Genomic DNA, 19,712 nt, shown 5'->3' on the forward strand with positions numbered 1-19,712 from the left:
TAGTCCGTGCCAAACAGCAACTCCGCTCTGAAGTTGTTGCGAGCAGGTGTAGTCATACAATTTGCTATGGCGGCGCGATTCATTTCTATGTTCAGAGCGGACTAGCTGTTTTACGCGGACTATACCAACATAGGAAAGTAATATCAGTAATGTGTATATGATAATATTGATCGTAATGTTTCCCCAGGACGCCCTATCCCAACAGCTGGCTAGTCTACTGGAACACTCGACGTTCGAGGAGCCCCCTGTAGAGTCGGACGGCCGGAACGCCCGGTGTCCCCGCTTAGTGGTGGCCTCGGAGCCGGGCAGGCGGCTCCAGCTGCTGCGCTGCCTGAAGAGGGATGCTGAGGGTGCGAAGGGGGAGAGTGGGGTGAGTTGGGGCAATGGGGGATTCCGGGTGGAGTTGGGGACGTGGGGGTTTGTAGGTAGAGTGCGGGGTGAGTTGGGGACGTGGGGGATTCTGGGTGGAGTTGGGGACGTGGGGGATTCCGGGTGGAGTTGGGGAAGTGGGGGTTTGTAGGTGGAGTGCGGGGTGAGTTGGGAACGTGGGGCATTCCTGGTGGAGTGTTGGGTGAATTGGGGACGTGAGGCATTCCGGGTGGAGTGTGGGGTGAGTTGGGGACGTGAGGCGTTCCGAGCGGAGTGTGGGGTGAATTGGGGGCGTGGGGGAAGTTGGGGACGTGGGGCATTCCGGGGGACGAATATTGGATAGATAAGTGTTAGTTTAGGCGTGGAATGTTATTTTTCCTTTATATTGTAATGGAAAATTTAAAATATTAAAAGTAGTTGGGGTTAGAAAAAATATGATTTTACGTGATAAAGCATATTTAAAAAAATATATTTTTTTAATTTTTATAATATTGATGTCTACAAATCTATCTGTAATCAATCCCAGATAACATTAAATTTCTATCTGATTCATTCTTACCTATGGTTGTTTTGCTACCCTTGAGGACTAAGTTGGAACACCTCGGAAAAGTATGTCTCTCTTACCGCACCCTTCAAAAGCAGAACAAAGCATTTTAACAGAAAGGTGTGACGGTGGTGCCGGAGTCGAACCACAGAGGGTTCTACTACATTAAATTGTTGTTTGTCATTATGTGCTCATGTTTTATGTTTTCTTACAGTATGGAGTGTCCAATGCCTACTGCCTGGAAGTATGGAAGCTGTGTGAAGCGCTCTGGGGAGCAGATCTCGAGAATGATGGTAATATTAACTTTATAATAATGTTTATTTCAGTAAATTTAACTCTCAAGGTTCTTGGTGTCTCCGTGGCATCACTGTCACACCTATTTCTATTATAACAGCAGTGTTAAGCGCTGCTGTGTTACGGTTTGAAGAGTACAGTCTGTGCCAAACTGCTAGTTCGCTCTGAAGTTGTTGCGAGCAGGTGTAGTCATACAATTTGCTATGGCGACGCCACTCGTTTCTATGTTCAGAGCGGACTAGTTAACGCGGACTATATCTAGGTTTATTTTTATAGTTTCCAGGTACTCAATAATAATGTATTTTTGTTGTATCCAGCTATTCAAATACAAATTCTTTATTTGCTAGAACACAGTTATTACACAGATATCATATAGATACCAGTGGTGCCCGCGGCTTCGCCCGCAACTTAAAGAAATAATATGACATACATAAAACGGAAAATTTGTACCTGCATTGGAATGACAGTGGTGCCATCTGTCGAAAATTGGTCTTACCAACTCCCAAACCCTCGTGGGCTCTTGGACAACAACTTTGCTAAAGATCATCACTTGATCAAATGCATAGTTTCCGATTCTATAACTACTTACGAATTAAAAATTAATTAAAAAACCTTTTACGGACTAAATTGTGAATCTAAACCATTCTCAAGTCCCCTTGAACACACACAAAAAACTTCATCAAAATCAGTCCAGTCGTTTAGGAGGAGTTCAGTGATATACACACGCACATAAGAAATATATATATAAAGATTACAGTCCAGTGTGTTCTACCTGTATAAGGTTTGCAAAAATTCAACAATATGATATAAAACATAAATTAAAATTTGCTACTTATTGAATTATAATACCTGTATGGCATTCGTCGATTAATAATAATAATTGAAATGTTTGAAGGTGGTAGAACCTTTTGTGGTTCGACTCTGGCGGCACCACCGCCACACCTATTTCTACCTAATAACAGCAGTGTTAGGCGCTGCTGTGTTCCGGTTTGAAGGATGTGATAAGGGAGACATACTTTTCCGAGGCGTTCCAGCTTAGTCCTCAGGGGTAGCGGCGCATCTGTGTCCGACCTCAGGTAGGAATATCTAATCCTATCTGGGGTTGATTACAGATGTCCATGGGCGGCAGTAGCCACTTACCATCAGGTGGACTGTATGCTCGTCTACTACTTCTATATTATATATATAAATAAAAAAAATAATTACATAAGCATCAAGTCAATAATAAGATTAAATAATCACATTTCAAGAAAATAATAACAATAATATCAAATAGTTAAATACAATAAAATAGTGATAGCCTAGTGGTTAAGAAACTCTGCCTCTCGATCGAGGGGTCCGAGGTTCAAATCCCAGGCACGCACCTCTGATTTTTCAAAGTTATGAGCACATTAGAAATTAATTATCACTTGCTTAAACGGTGAAGGAAAACATCGTGAGGAAACCTGTATACCTGAGAGATTTATAAAAAAAAATCTCAAAGGTATGTGAAGTCTACCAATACGCACTTGTCCAGCGCGGTGGACTATGGCCTAATCCTTCTCATTCTGAGCGGAGACCCGTGCCCAGTGGGACAGTAATGCGTTGTGATGATGATGATGATGAATAAAATATTTTAACCAAGTAATAATGTTTGTTTGGTGTATCCAGGTATACCGGGCACTGACGTCCAGTCGGTGGTCAATCGCCACAACCGCTTGCTGGAGTGGTTGAAGGACGCCGTGGCGGAGGAGACTGACAAGGAGCTGGCCAAGCCCAGCTCATGTGAAGAGGAAGATGGTGAGCGTTAAAAATAATGAATACGTGTGGGGTGGGGTTTGAGGTTCAAGGCCTGGGCACGCACCTGCGATAACATAATCGAAATTTAAAATTAAACATGTTCTTTTTTTAAATATAATATAAAAAAGTACATAAAAGAGATAAAAAGAAAAACAATAATTGCTTACGACTTGCGGCTGTAATCTAGGCAAAAGGAAGTGCCTCAGCTATTGTTACCATAAAATTACGATCCCATTGAGCGTTTTTTTTCAGCTGCTCCCTCCTCCCTGAGTTCTTGGGTCGGTCGATTTGTTCTTTTTCAAACAAAAATAAAAACTAAGTGACATATTTTGGGTAACAATTAACTTGTGGTGTAGAGCTGAGCCTTGTATTATATGACTTAGGTTAAGCTTATTATTTAGTCAGGTCATAACAAGGAAGTCATAACACAGTAACACGCCTCTCAATACTATAATAAACCTGCTTTAACACTACAAATTATTACTCTCATACATTTCTCGTTTGTAGCTCTTTCGTCTCGGACACTATTAATATAAATGTGTTATGTTTGTTTCAGAGAGCGATATCCAAAGCGCCTGTGTATGAAGCGGTATATACTATACGTGTATTGTTGTTGTTTCAGAGAGTGATATGCACAGTGCTCGTGTGTGGAGCCTGGTGCTGGGCGGGCGGGTGCTGGCCGCTTGTCGCCTGGCCCGGGAGCGCGGAGACCTCAACATGGCTGCTATCATCGCACAGGCCGCCGGTGAGATTTACAATAATTCATAAGAAAGAAAGGCTCACTCTTGCACTCACATACACGTACACACCATCTCTCTCTCTCTCTCACACACACACACACACACACACACAGAGAGAGAGACTCATAATAATTCATATGAAAGAAAGAAAGAAAGTCTCACTCTTGCACTCACAAACACACACCGTCATACACTCACATACAAAAGGACAAACATACATACATTCGAGAGATTAATGATAATTTATAAGAAAGAAAGCGAGACTCATTCTTGTACTCACAAACACGTACACACACACCATCACACACATACACAAGCACAAACGTACACACAGACTTCGCTACCATCGCAGTTTCAAATATTCTATCTATTTTTCAAACCCGTAAGTGATAAGGGTTGTTCACCCTTAACATTTGTTTTTTTTTTTTTTTTTTTATTATATAAGAGTAGCAGACGAGCATGCAGTCCACCTGATGGTAAGTGGCTACTGCCGCCCATGGACATCTGTAATCAACCCTAGATAGGATTAGATATTCCTACCTGAGGTCGGCCACAGATGCGCCGCTACCCCTGAGGACTAAGCTGGAACGCCTCGGAACAGTATGTCTCCCTTACCACACCCTTCAAACCGGAACACAGCAGCGCTTAACACTGCTGTTATTAGGTAGAAATAGGTGTGGCGGTGGTGCCGCCGGAGTCGAACCACAAAGGGTTCTACCACCTTCAAAATGATAGCATCGTTTTATTTATATGGCAACACAACGTTTGCCGGGTCAGCTAGTAAACTATAATATTATATGTATACAACTGTTCTATGTATGTAGGTCAATTATAGGCGTGTATCATTTACACATATGACATGTTATTGCTTATTTTGACGGTTAAAATAATATCATAAACAATGCAATATACTAAGACATATTAAGAGGTAATTTAATGAACATATATAACATGAATACAAAGGCAACAAATTTTACATTAATAAATTGGTAAGCTTCTTTTTGAAGCCAAGGCTTGTATCCCTTTGTCTACGGAAGCCTACACGACCTATACGAATTGTCCCGTTGTCCCCAGGCGACCCATCCTTCCGCAGTCTCCTAGCGCGGCAGCTGCACGTGTGGCGCGAGTGCGGTGCGGACGCGCTGATCGGTGGCCACCGATACGCCACGCTGCAGCTCCTGGCCGGGGAACGACCGCCCACACTGCTCGGGAGCGTGCCGTGGACTGTGGCACTGCGGGCTACTGCCAGGTGAGTGGGGAGCTACTGGGACGTTCATCATTCATTATCATCAACCCATGACTGTCCCACTGCTGGGCACGGGTCTCCTCTCAGAATGAGAAGGATTAGGCCGTAGTCCACCGCGCTGGACAAGTGCGTATTGGTAGACTTCACATACCTTTGAGATTTTTTTTTATAAATCTCTCAGGTATGCAGGTTTCCTCACGATGTTTTCCTTCGCCGTTTAGCAAGTGATAATTAATTTCTAATACGCACATAACTTCGAAAAATTAGAGGAGGCCTGGGATTTGAACCTCGGTACCTCGATCTAGAGGCAGAGTTTCTTAACCACTAGGCTATCACTAAGACGTTAGGCGTTAGTTATAATATAAGAGTAGCAGACGAGCATGCAGTCCACCTGATGGTAAGTGGCTACTGCCGCCCATGGACATCTGTAATCAACCCCAGATTGATTGGATTAGGTATTCCTACCGGAGGTTGGCCAAAGATGCGCCGCTATCCCTGAGGACTAAGCTGGAACGCCTCGGATAAGTGTGTCTCCTTATCACATCTTATACGATACGCCACGTTGCAACTAACTACTTGCTGGGGAGCGACCGCAGACACTGCTCGGGACTGTGCCGTGGACCGTGGTGCTAAGGGTTACCGCCAGGTATGGGGACGTTAGGCGTTCCGGGTTAGTTTAGTGTTACGTAGGTTCAGGGCTGTTTGGTGGGTTGTTAGGATGAGGAATTTTGTGTTTTAGAGCCGGCACTTAAGGCGTTCCGGATTAGTTTTGACTTTTTCAGGATTAGGGCAATTTGTCGAACGTCTAGGATGTAATTTTAAGTTTTAATACCGAGATGTAAGTAGCCTAGGTTTAGATTTAGATTTTTATGGATTAGGGCAAAATGAAGAATGTCAATGTTATAACATCTATACATGAGGCTTTTCGGACTAGTTTTGCTATTTCAAAAAATAGGAAAGGTTGGTAAACAATTGGTATGTAGAATGTCAAGTTTTAATACCGGAACACGGGCCATTCCAGATTAGTTTTAGCTTTTCTACCGGAACACAAGGCGTTCCGGATTAGTTTTAGCTCTTACCACCACCAATCGACCTCCTAACGACAATCTCTCTCTCAACAGATACCTGTGCCCTCAAATACCGACGCTGGAGCAAGTGGTCCGCGCGTACAGCGAACACTTCCCCGAGGAGGACGCGGCGCCGCCACATCACAGTACACACACGAGAGTGGGGGACGAGGTCAGTGGGAGGGGAATGTTGGGAGAGGAGGGGAGGGAATATTTGATGACGGGTTTATTTGGAGGGGAATGTTTGGAGGAGGGGTGGGGAATGTTGGGGGACGAGATCATTGGGAGGGGAATGTTCTGAGTGGGAGGGGAATGTTTGAAAGAAGGGGAGGGGAATGTTTAGGGAGGAGGGGAATGTTTTAGTGAGGAGGGGAATGTTTGGGGGGGATGGGGGATGTTTGGGGAGAAGGAGGATGTGTGGAGAGGAGGGGAATGTCTGGGGAGGATGGGGAATGTTTGGGGAGGAGGAGAATGTTTGAGTAATTACTGTGAGAAGGAGAAGTAGCAAGTGGTCCGCGCGTACAGCGAACACTTCCCCGAGGAGGACGCGGCGCCGCCACATCACAGTACGCACACGAGAGTGGGGGACGAGGTCAGTGGGAGGGGAATGTTTGGGGAGGAGGGGAGGGCAATGTTCTGGGTAGGAGGAGAATGTTTGGGGAGGATGGGGGGGAATGTTTGGGGTGGAAGGGGAATGTTTTGGTAGAAGGGGATTGCTTGGGAAGGAGGAGAATGTTTGGAAAGAAGAAGAGGAGGGGAATGTTTTGGGAGGAGGGGATTGTTTTGGGGAGAGGGGATTGTTTTGGGGAGGAGGAAGATGTGTGGGGAGGAGGAGGATGTTTAGGGTGGAGAAGATTGTTTGGGTGGGAGGGGAATGTACTGTGAGAAGTAGCAAGTGGTCCGCGCGTACAACGAACACTTCCCCGAGGAGGACGCGGCGCCGCCACATCACAGTACGCACACGAGAGTGGGAGACGAGGTCAGTGGGAGGGGAATGTTTGGGTGGGAGCGGAATGTTTTGGGGAGGGGGACAATGTTTGGAAAGAAGAAGGGGAGGAGAATGTTTGGGGGAGGATGGGGACTGTTTGGGGAGGAGGAGAATGTTTGGGCAGGATGGGGAATGTTTGGGAAGGAGGTAAATGGTTGGAAAAAATTGCCATAGGATATAGGAGTAGTAGAGGAGCATGCAGTCCACCTGATGGTAAGTGGCTACTGCCGCGCATTGACATCTGTAATCAACCCCAGATATGATTAGATATTCTTACCTGAGATCGGCCACAGATGCGCCGCTACCGCTGAGGACTAAGCTGGAACGCCTCGGAAAAGAATGTCTCCCTTACCACACCCTTCAAACCAGCACACAGCAGCACTTAACACTGCTGTTATTAGGCAGTAATAGGAGTGGCGGTGGTGCCGCCGGAGTCGAACCACAAAGGGTTCTACCAGACTGCGGGAAACCGTTGGATTCAAAGGGCACATGACCCGGTGGAGTGGCGCCAATTAGGGGAGGCCTATGTCCAGCAGTGGACCTCAAAAGGCTGATGGATGATTTATTTATTTATTAATTATTGTTGCCAGAACAACAAGTGTCGCCGCATACAAGATCTTCGCTACGAGTTGATACACGCGCGCGCCTTCAACACCCGCCCGAAGTTATGTCCGGCCGCTTACACACCCGACCCGTTGGACTACGGTCTGTGGTGAGTTCTCACGTCTGCACTGTTCACACTTTAGGTTCTTATGTCTGCTTTGTTCACATTTTAGGTTCTTGTGTCTGCGCTGTTCACACTTTTAGTTCTCATGTCTGCGTTGTTCACACTTTAGGTTCTTGTGTCTACGTTGTTCCAGGGCCGGATTTAGAGGTCTAGAGGCCTTGGGGCAACAAAGGAGTGGAGGCCCCCTGGCACCAAAAATTTTCCGAGTAAATGGAACAATTTTTTCAGTTGAGTTTTTCAATAAATATTTTATTGTGGAACGCAGGTAGATTCGTCTAGTATTCATGTTTGTACAAATTACTGTAGATAAAGGTAAAACAGCGAAAAATAAATATCAAAGGAAAAGATTTTTATAGCACTCTGTGACCTAAACCCGCATTTTAGCTACGCATTTCTATGTCCAAAGTAGCCGATTTTTACACCATACGAATATTAATACACTACCCTCACAGTTGTAAAAAATAAACATAGCTATGAACGTTTCATACTTTTAAATGCCATTTAAAAATTAAAAGTGAGTAATGAGTATTTTGTTTACAGCTATAATTATTTTAATATTTTATTTTGGACGTATTTATAAATGTTTTTGCAATTGTGTACATACTAAGCTATAGCATCACTATAAGACTAACTATTGGGCTTTATCGAATTTTATTGTTTGTTTTGACTGTGTATTTTCGCTACACACAATAGTAGGAGATATTTAAATTAGGAATCATTATCAAAATTAGCCATAATACTACTCCAGTAGAATCTCGACTAAGCGACCTATTTGTTGTCGTATTTGTGGCATTCGGATTATCGGAAACTTGGATAATTGAGTTTATGAAGAAAAGCTATTTAAACCGATTTAGGAAGGTGATGTTTTTCGGCTATATGTTTGTTACGTGTGTATTTTTCATTCTTTGGCAAACTCAAACGACTTCATTAATTTTGATACATAATGTGTCGTTGGATTCGTCTTAATTGTGGCGATAACATAGGTTATATTTTTAGCAATCGGGTTTTTGTTTTTTATAGTAACTATTTTGTTGCGATTTGGCGACTTTCCGGAATTTAAATGCACATGTCACAAAAAATATGGCTGATCTGTAAGAGTTATTACAAAGTTACTTGTTCACGTTTCACAATCCGAATAATCGTGAATATTTATAACTGAGGTCCGGATAATCGATTTTCTACTGTATCACTAGTATTAGTTATGTATTAGTACATTATGTGATTGCTTATCATATGTTTCTTTAATACGTTTAGGTGGAGTTCCCATTATAAGTCATTGGTCTAGACGCCTGTATGTAGCCTAAATGGCTTGATAGATTTCGACGTACGTGTGGTGTTAGATTTGTCTTTATCACAAGAGCAGAATAATTACTAAATTTTCAAAATTTGTATGGTTTTGGTTGTGTCACATTTTTCTTGCTTTTTTAGTTCATAATTTTTAGTTTCAATCATTTATAAGTTTCAAAATAATTCTCATATTTTTTCATATTTCTTCACAAGTTTAAGCGGGTTTATGTCACACGAGCTATAAAATAGTATACGATACTTGTGACAAAAGTAGCCTATTATCTGCACGGCGTTTAGCACCCTCGCTGCGCTCGGGCGCTAACTTCACGCCGTGCAAAAATAAGCTACTTTGGCCACGCGTATCGTAATGTACTATTTTTTTACTAGTCGGAATTAAAAAAAGATGTATTATCTCTTTTGCGTTGTTCACACTTTTAGGTTCTCATGTCTGCGTTGTTCGCACTTTGGGTTCTTGTGTCTGCGCTGTTCACACTTTCAGGTTCTCATGTCTGCGTTGTTCACACTTCAGGCTCTTGTGTCTGCGCTGTTCTCACAGTTTAGTTCTCATGTCTGCGTTGTTCACACTTTAGGTTCTTGTGTCTGCGCTGTTCACACTTTTAGTTCTCATGTCTGCGTTGTTCACACTTTAGGTTCTTGTGTCTGCGCTGTTCACACTTTTAGTTCTCATGTCTGCGTTGTTCGCACTTTGGGTTCTTGTGTCTGCGCTGTTCACACTTTCAGGTTCTCATGTCTGCGTTGTTCACACTTCAGGCTCTTGTGTCTGCGCTGTTCTCACAGTTTAGTTCTCATGTCTGCGTTGTTCACACTTTAGGTTCTTGTGTCTGCGCTGTTCACACTTTTAGTTCTCATGTCTGCGTTGTTCACACTTTAGGTTCTTGTGTCTGCGCTGTTCACACTTTTAGTTCTCATGTCTGCGTTGTTCACACTTTAGGTTCTTGTGTCTGCGCTGTTCACACTTTTAGTTCTCATGTCTGCGTTGTTCACACTTTAGGTTCTTGTGTCTGCGCTGTTCACACTTTTAGTTCTCATGTCTGCGTTGTTCACACTTTAGGTTCTTGTGTCTGCGCTGTTCACACTTTTAGTTCTCATGTCTGCGTTGTTCACACTTTAGGTTCTTGTGTCTGCGCTGTTCACACTTTTAGTTCTCATGTCTGCGTTGTTCACACTTTAGGTTCTTGTGTCTGCGCTGTTCACACTTTTAGTTCTCATGTCTGCGTTGTTCACACTTTAGGTTCTTGTGTCTGCGCTGTTCTCACATTTTAGTTGTCATGTCTGCGTTGTTGTTGTTGTTGTTGGGTTGATTACAGATGTCCATACGCCAATGGCCAATTACCATCAGGTGGATTGCATGCGCGTCTTATATTATAAAAACGTTTTCCAATTATTTATAGAAATGTCATTTCAAGATTAAAAGCTATTATTCATGGCATCTTTAAATATTTTATTTAAAGATGCCATGAATATTAGTTTAGACGAATACCGAATATTCGGCTATGCTCTATGAATAGTTGCAATAAAGTGAAAAATATTTATTCTCCGGCCGAGGGTTGAACTCGGGACCCTTTGCGCGTCAGACCGGTATGGTGACCGCTCCGCCACGCGGATCGTCCATTATCACTCTTTTTTTTTTAACACGCTTTTATTAGCTTGTCTTGATTCTATGTATGTATACAGGGTGAATTTTTAAAACGGGCCTTCAGGGCCAAATCCGAAACTATAAGGATTAACGAAAAATGCTGAAAGGAGTTACGGGGCCGATTTTGATAAAAACTAAAACTGCATCATTACTTTTTTAAAATAACTTTTTACCTAGCCGGGAATCGAACGAGTTCATTTTGAAAAAAAAATGCACCCTCTATATTATTCCACTATCTGATAGTGTTGCTTATAAGGATCAAAATCTGGAAAGTAATAATAAATGACAAACTAAAGGAAAAGCCTCAATTTTAAGAAAATACATATTTTTCCATATTAATTTGGCAGTTAAGTTCCCGCCATTCATCAATTTAAACATTTCGTGTATTGACATTTTTTTTGGCTCAATGTTTCTAATCATTCGAAATGGACGTTTTGTTTCCCAATAATTTATATTTTTATGTCCGACTTAGCTATGGGCGGAGTTTCGTTTAATACAGTTGTAAAGTTGACAATTTGCGAGAATTACTTTTTAGAGTCAAATCCGAGTGATTACTAAAAAAAGAGATATAGAAAATCATATTTAACGTTGAAACGAAGTTGTAAACAGCAAACAATAAGAATTTACTATTTAAACAGTTATCTATTTTCATTAAAAAATAAATCCTAAAAACGGCGGTAACTTATTTGCCAAACTATTACTTTCTCATACTAAGCCATATGTCATAATTATAACATCGAATAATTAGTTGTTTAACCAACAAATTCTTCAATGGTATGACTTATGTATGTTTCTAAAGAATTATACATAAATCATTTGTTGTGTATAATCCTTAAGGATTAGTATGCCAATGTATGGAAAAATACGTATTTTCTTCAAAATTTTCCTTTTCCTTTAATTTGTCACATAACATTACTTCCCAGAATTTGATCCTTATAAGCGACACTATCAGATAGTGAAATAATATAGAGGTGTATTTTTTTTCAAAATGAACTCGTTCGATTCCCGGCTAAGGAAAAAAATATTTTAAAAAACTAATGATGCAGTTTTAGTTTTTATCAAAATCGGCCTCGTAACTCCTTTCAGCATTTTTCGATAATCCTTATAGTTTCGGATTTGGCCCTGAAGGCCCGTTTTAAAAATTCATCCTGTATATGTATGTATGTAACGGTACCTTTGAGCTCAATTTTCACCAACTTCCACAACTCTGATTAATTTGAAACTTTGCATACGTATCAAGGACCGATGACAATGGTATAATTTGATAACAGTTTCCCATTATCATTATTATTCTTTTTAAAGAAAAGAAAGAAACATTTATTTCAAATTTTTGATTCTTTTTTTGTTAGTTGTAAAGTTTTTGTGTTCTGGTGTTCCAGTTTCCTGCTGGGCTGCTGGTTGGGAACACCCTCAGTGGAGAGCATCACGGGTGCAGCACAGCAGCTGGAGGCCCGCGGGGACTGGCACCTCGCTGTGCAGGCGCTGCTCTACCACCCGGACGGTGGCACGTGAGTACACACCACCGCCATACACCATATCCACCATAGGTGGTGGAACCCTCTGTGGTTTGATTCCGGCGGCACCACCGCCACACCTATTTCTGGTATAACAGCAGTGTTGAGCGCTGCTGTGTTCCGGTTTGAAGTGTGGTCCTCGGCGCTGCGTAGAGGACTCCGGGATCTCCAAAGGAACGCAACCGGAGTCCTCTTAGCGCGTTGCCCCGTCGGGCTCTGCCCAGGTGAGCTTGACGTTCGCCACACCGTCTGTTGCGTACGACGGTATGCGACCACACATACCGTCGTCCTTCCCGGGGTCGCTTACCGGGCGGTTCGAGCTCCCACTCTCGCCGCCCGCAACCCCGGAAGCCCCTTTTAGTCGCCTCTTACGACAGGCAGGGGATACCGTAGCCGTATTCTGGTCCCGAAACTACAGGGACACAGCGCCTGAGGCCTTTACGTACGTGATGTTAAGTGTCTACTGCTGCCCATACATATTTGTAATCAACCCCAGATAGGATTAGATTGCTACCTGAGGTCGGCTGCAGATGTGCCGCTGAGGACTAAGTTGGAACGCCCCGGAAAAGTATATCTCCCTTACTATACTAATATTGATCCTTTGACGATAGGATATTTCTCTGTATGCTAACTGATAATTTCCCGTGTTTTTATAATATTTTTCTGCTTTGTTTTTTTATATATTACTCCAAAGTATATATTATTACGTATATTAGTTAGCAACACTGTAATAATATTTGTTAACAAACACTGTTATAACAAATATATCGTCGTGTGTCCCCAGGCGTGCGAGCCTAGTCCGCGCGATGCTGTCCCGCCATGCGCCCAGTCGAGTGGATACACCGGAGCTGCGGGCCCGGCTTCGACTCCTGGCCAAGCTGAGGGTGCCGCCCGCCTGGCTGCTGCTGGCTCAGGCGCACCGGGCTAAGTATGAGGTGAGGGGATTTTGAGGGTTGAACGGGGGTGAGGGGAGGGGGTGAAGGGAGAGTAGAGGGGAGATGAAGGGAGAGGGGGTGAATAAGGGGGTGGGAGGGTGTGAAGGGAGGGGAGGAGGGAGCTAAACGGAGAGGGGGTGGGAGGGGGTGTAGGGAGGGGAGAGGGGGTGAAGGTCGGTCTTGATGTAGGAAGGGGAATGGATGAAGACGGGAAATAAGGGGGGATAAGTGAAGTATAAGTGGGGAATAAGAGTAGGGAATAGTTAGAATTAATAGTTAGATAAGTTTCTAAGGATAATGAAGGAGCTTCTAGAGGTATGTTTCGGGCTTCGGATAGGACAAGGCAAAGGGTATAAATAAGAAGGAAAAATAGGAGGGATAAATGAAGAGATAGAAGTGAATGGTGATAAGGGTGAAAGAGGGAGGGCTGAACCTAAAATATTGAAATTTTGCACATAGGTACTTTATATAGCTAAATAAGTATTAAGAGAGAGAGAGAGAGAGAGAGAGAAAATTCACCCCATTCAAAAAATACTAAAATTAGATAGATTGTTTATTAATAACGAGCGTTAATAATCTTTGGTAATGTATAGTTTTCTTTGTGCGCTAAGATATATGATTATAATGTAAATGTTGTCTATAAGTATATTTCTCTCACAACAGTCACAGCTAAAAACTCAAGTCATTTTATTTTATACTAGCTGACCCGGCAAACTTTGTACCGCCTCAAAATCTATTTATCAAACATATTTCATATAAAATATAGCCTATGTTACTCGTGGATAATGTAGCTTTCGAATGGTGAAAGAATTTTAAAAATCGGACCGGTAGTTTTTGAGCCTATTCATTACAATCAAACAAACAAAGTCTTCCTCTTTATAATATTAGTATAGATGAGCGTTCATAATCTTTGGTAATGTATAATTTTCTTTGTGCGCTAAGATATATGATTATAATGTAAATGTTGTCTATAAGTAAATCTCTCTCGCTACGGTCACAGCTAAAAACTCAAGTCGTTTTATTTATATATGTAACTAGCTGACCCGGCAAATGCTGTGTTACCGCGTGTGTGTGTGTACCCGGCAAATGTGTGTTATTTATTTATTATTATTAATATAAATAAATTAGATTATTTATTATTATTAATATAAATAAATTATATTAATAATAATAAATAAATAAAAATAAGTTGAGCACCCCTTATCACTTAGGGGTATGAAAAATAGATAGTAGCCGATTCTTGGACCTATTGAATATGCATATAAAATTTGGTGAAAATCAGTAAAGCCGTTTCGGCGAAGGAGGAGTACGGAAACTAACATTTTGTGACGCGTGAATTTTATATATATAACATTTGTAATAATATGTTTGTTTTGTAGCATCAACCGACATTGGAAGTGGAATACTTGGTTGGAGCTGAGCAGTGGAACGCTGCCCACAGGGTTCTCATCGAGGAGTTGCTGCCGGAGGCCGTGTTGGCTGGTACGTCAAACAAAATACTATATTTAGTCTTTTAATCTAAATATATATAACTCAAAGGTGACTGACTGACATAGTGATCTATCAACGCACAGCCCAAACCACTGGACGGATCGGGCTGAAATTTGGCATGCAGGTAGATGTTATGACGTAGGCATCCGCTAAGAAAGGATTTTGATCAATTCTACCCCCAAGGGGATAAAATAGGGGATGAAATATTACTTCGTAACGCGAGCGAAGCCGCAGGCAAAAACTAGTATAACGTAACGTTGCTCAAGCTCGTATAACATAACACCGCGAAACTGAATAAATGGTCATTTTGAATTACGCATATCAATCGAGAAAATATAACTAAACGATACGGGTTTTTTTTTGTTTTTATAATATAGGAGTAGCAGACGAGCATGCAGTCCACCTGATGGTAAGCTATTACCGTATGGACAACTGTAATCAACCCCAGATAGGATTAGATATTCCTACCTGATGTCGGCCACAGATGCGCCGCTACCCCTGAGGACTAAGCTGGAACGCCTCGGATAACGTTGCTTGTCGTGACAGTGTCGACAACTTTCTACTGCCTTCGTATAAATTATACATGTGTTTATTTATTTATTTATTAAATCTATCTATCTATCTTTCTTCTATCTATCTATCTATTTATTTATTGAAAAGTCGCACCAACAAGGTGAACACTGAAGCATACAAGTTATTTTGATAAAACATTGAGAGATTTTTTAAGTGCCACCTCAATTACGGGTGCGAACAGCTTTTTTATATTTTTTGTATTTATATTATTTTCAGATAATCTACAAAGTATAAAGCCGATACTGGACAAGATGAGCGAAGCCGCGGAGCGCCACGAGGTCAGCGGTTGGGAGACAGGTGGTCAGGCGCTCTACCACTACCTGTATGTTTGTGATGAGGTGGGTACCTTTTGAATATTATTATAGTTCGCGCCAAACTTCTAGTCCGCTCTGAAGTTGTTGCGCGCAGGTGTAGTCAGAGAGCCAATGCGGTCGAGCACAACTACAAGCATATACTCCGGAGCAACCGTAATGCGACTTGTTTCTATATTCGGAGCGGATTAGAAGTTTGGCTCGAACCTTACTTCGTTAGTTCAGTAATTATAGTACTACACACGATGAGCGAAGCGGCGGAGCGACACGAGGTCAGTTGGGAGACAGGTGGTCAGGCGCTCTATCACTATCTGTATGTTTGTGATGAGGTGGGTACCACTCGTGTTATACTGTCCCACTGCTGGGCATATCCTATTTACAAGCTAGGTATAGTCCGCGCCAAACTTGTAGTCCGCTCCGAATATAGAAACGAGTCGTGTCGCAACAACAAATTATAGATAGCAACTCAACAATAGCAACATTTGATTTGATTTGATTTGACAATCGCAGCTCTTAAGGAGAATATTCGACTGGACTGCAAAGTGTTACCGGCGGAAATCTTGAAAGAAAATCGTAGAAAATATTATAAAACGGGCGAAAATTTGTATCAACGCTGGTGGAAGACACTCGAGAGATATCATATTTTCTGATTAGCTAAAAGTTACAGGTTCGAATAATGATTTCTATTACTCAAAATCACCTTTTTATTCGGTAGAAAAGTTTTAAAAAAAAAAAAAAATACAAAATAGTGTTAGGAATATTAGTCAGTAAAATTATTTAAAAACAACGTTTATAAACCGAGAACATTTTACTTCACAATTTTACTTTACAAAGCTAAGAAAATAACAAGTAAGCATACAAATTATATTATAGATTCGACAACAAAAGTGGCAGAGTAACGTTCTTTACAATAATCGTAAAATAACTGCCCAGAAGGCGATCTACAGTGCCCTTTTATGCGTCCCTTGTTAGTTAATACCCTCATTTGACAATTACATCTTCTCTTGACGTTCCTAACAATCGGGTTATTAATTTTATGTCATACTATACAAGAAGATGTACTTTTTTATATTATAGGAGTAGCAGACGAGCATGCAGTCCACCTGATGGTAAGTGGCTACTGCCGCCCATGGACATCTGTAATCAACCCCAGATAGGATTAGATATTCCTACCTGTGGTCGGCCACAGATGCGCCGCTCCCCCTGAGGACTAAGCTGGAACGCCTCGGAAAAGTCTGTCTCCCTTACCACACTTCAAACCGGAACACAGCAGCGCCTAACACTGCTGTTATTAGGTAGAAATAGGTGTGGCGGTCGTGCCGCCGGAGTCGAACCACAAAGGGTTCTACCACCTTTAAACTTTATAGAAGTTGCATCAATGTGTTTGAATAATGTTTTTTTTTATTACAAAATAAACGTCATTTGCATTTGTATATTAATATCGTTATATATTATTGTCTTATTTTTCTGTTTATTTTTTTATACATTTATAATACTATATTATGACGTATAGAAATGTAGCTGGTATAAGTATTAATAATATATTGATACCTTACTTTTCTGTTTATTATTGTAACCTTTTTAATAATAATTTATAATTATTCGTATAGATTTATATTGTTATAATATTACAGATCCGTGGGATGGTGTCTGTTGGGAAATGTATATTAATACCCTTTCTGTTTTTTTATTTATTTTTATTTTATTAGTAATTTATTTTGATTCTTATAAATGTATATTGTTATAATATTACAGATTCGTGGGTTGGTGTCTAGTGGATCTCCGGTGGCGCCGTCGCGGTTGGAGTCCTTGCGGCCGAGATTGTCAGCCGCCTGCCTCGCGCTGAGAGGACTAGCGCCCAGGTGACACACACACACACACACACACACACACACACACACACACACACACACACACACACACACACACACACTAACAGCACTCACAGAGAGACAGACAGACACAGAGAGGTAGACACACACAGAGAGACAGAGACAGACAGACACAGAGAGGTAGACACACACAGAGAGACAGAGACAGACAGACACAGAGAGGTAGACACACACAGAGAGACGGAGACAGACAGACACAGAGAGGTAGACACACACAGAGAGGCGGAGACAGACAGACACAGAGAGGTAGACACACACAGAGAGACGGAGACAGACAGACACAGAGAGGTAGACACACACAGAGAGACGGAGACAGACAGACACATAGAGGTAGACACACACAGAGAGACGGAGACAGACAGACACATAGAGGTAGACACACACAGAGAGACGGAGACAGACAGACACATAGAGGTAGACACACACAGAGAGACAGAGACAGACAGACACAGAGAGGTAGACACACACAGAGAGACGGAGACAGACAGACACAGAGAGGTAGACACACACAGAGAGACGGAGACAGACAGACACAGAGAGGTAGACACACACAGAGAGACGGAGACAGACAGACACAGAGAGGTAGACACACACAGAGAGGCGGAGACAGACAGACACAGAGAGGTAGACACACACAGAGAGACGGAGACAGACAGACACAGAGAGGTAGACACACACAGAGAGACGGAGACAGACAGACACATAGAGGTAGACACACACAGAGAGACGGAGACAGACAGACACAGAGAGGTAGACACACACAGAGAGACGGAGACAGACAGACACAGAGAGGTAGACACACACAGAGAGACAGAGACAGACAGACACAGAGAGGTAGACACACACAGAGAGGCGGAGACAGACAGACACAGAGAGGTAGACACACACAGAGAGACGGAGACAGACAGACACAGAGAGGTAGACACACACAGAGAGACGGAGACAGACAGACACATAGAGGTAGACACACACAGAGAGACGGAGACAGACAGACACATAGAGGTAGACACACACAGAGAGACGGAGACAGACAGACACATAGAGGTAGACACACACAGAGAGACGGAGACAGACAGACACAGAGAGGTAGACACACACAGAGAGACGGAGACAGACAGACACAGAGAAGTAGACACACACAGAGAGACGGAGACAGACAGACACAGAGAAGTAGACACACACAGAGAGACGGAGACAGACAGACACATAGAGGTAGACACACACAGAGAGACGGAGACAGACAGACACAGAGAGGTAGACACACACAGAGAGACAGAGACAGACAGACACAGAGAGGTAGACACACACAGAGAGACAGAGACAGACAGACACAGAGAGGTAGACACACACAGAGAGACAGAGACAGACAGACACAGAGAGGTAGACACACACAGAGAGACAGAGACAGACAGACACAGAGAGGTAGACACACACAGAGAGACAGAGACAGACAGACACAGAGAGGTAGACACACACAGAGAGACAGAGACAGACAGACACAGAGAGGTAGACACACACAGAGAGACAGAGACAGACAGACACAGAGAGGTAGACACACACAGAGAGACAGAGACAGACAGACACAGAGAGGTAGACACACACAGAGAGACAGAGACAGACAGACACAGAGAGGTAGACACACACAGAGAGACAGAGACAGACAGACACAGAGAGGTAGACACACACAGAGAGACAGAGACAGACAGACACAGAGAGGTAGACACACACAGAGAGACAGAGACAGACAGACACAGAGAGGTAGACACACACAGAGAGACAGAGACAGACAGACACAGAGAGGTAGACACACACAGAGAGACAGAGACAGACAGACACAGAGAGGTAGACACACACAGAGAGGCAGAGACAGACAGACACAGAGAGGTAGACACACACAGAGAGACGGAGACAGACAGACACAGAGAGGTAGACACACACAGAGAGACGGAGACAGACAGACACAGAGAGGTAGACACACACAGAGAGACGGAGACAGACAGACACATAGAGGTAGACACACACAGAGAGACAGAGACAGACAGACACAGAGAGGTAGACACACACAGAGAGACAGAGACAGACAGACACAGAGAGGTAGACACACACAGAGAGACAGAGACAGACAGACACAGAGAGGTAGACACACACAGAGAGACAGAGACAGACAGACACAGAGAGGCAGAGACAGACAGACACAGAGAGGTAGACACACACAGAGAGGCAGAGACAGACAGACACAGAGAGGTAGACACACACAGAGAGGCAGAGACAGACAGACACAGAGAGGTAGACACACAC

At 42.7% G+C, this 19,712-nt stretch overlaps 1 protein-coding gene across 4 annotated transcripts in view; it reads left to right on the forward strand.

Annotated features, from left to right (window-relative positions):
* Nup98-96 (nuclear pore complex protein Nup98-96) overlaps positions 1-19,712 on the forward strand; it is a 71,316-nt gene that overhangs the window by 47,590 nt on the left and 4,014 nt on the right. For all 4 annotated transcript variants that reach the window (XM_073090929.1, XM_073090930.1, XM_073090932.1 and 1 more), the window contains exons 35-46: positions 188-370; positions 1,128-1,206; positions 2,858-2,986; positions 3,609-3,731; positions 4,801-4,975; positions 6,094-6,211; positions 7,618-7,739; positions 12,078-12,206; positions 12,997-13,147; positions 14,527-14,629; positions 15,428-15,549; positions 17,278-17,384. In XM_073090929.1, coding sequence (XP_072947030.1) covers positions 188-370; positions 1,128-1,206; positions 2,858-2,986; positions 3,609-3,731; positions 4,801-4,975; positions 6,094-6,211; positions 7,618-7,739; positions 12,078-12,206; positions 12,997-13,147; positions 14,527-14,629; positions 15,428-15,549; positions 17,278-17,384 — 1,541 coding nt within the window. The remainder of the gene's footprint in view (positions 1-187; positions 371-1,127; positions 1,207-2,857; positions 2,987-3,608; positions 3,732-4,800; positions 4,976-6,093; positions 6,212-7,617; positions 7,740-12,077; positions 12,207-12,996; positions 13,148-14,526; positions 14,630-15,427; positions 15,550-17,277; positions 17,385-19,712) is intronic.

Source organism: Epargyreus clarus, unplaced genomic scaffold, assembly GCF_041222505.1.
Source record: "Epargyreus clarus isolate Ecla_fem2 unplaced genomic scaffold, WU_Ecla_fem_2.2 ptg000033l, whole genome shotgun sequence".
In the NCBI taxonomy this organism is placed as follows: Eukaryota; Metazoa; Arthropoda; class Insecta; order Lepidoptera; family Hesperiidae; genus Epargyreus; species Epargyreus clarus.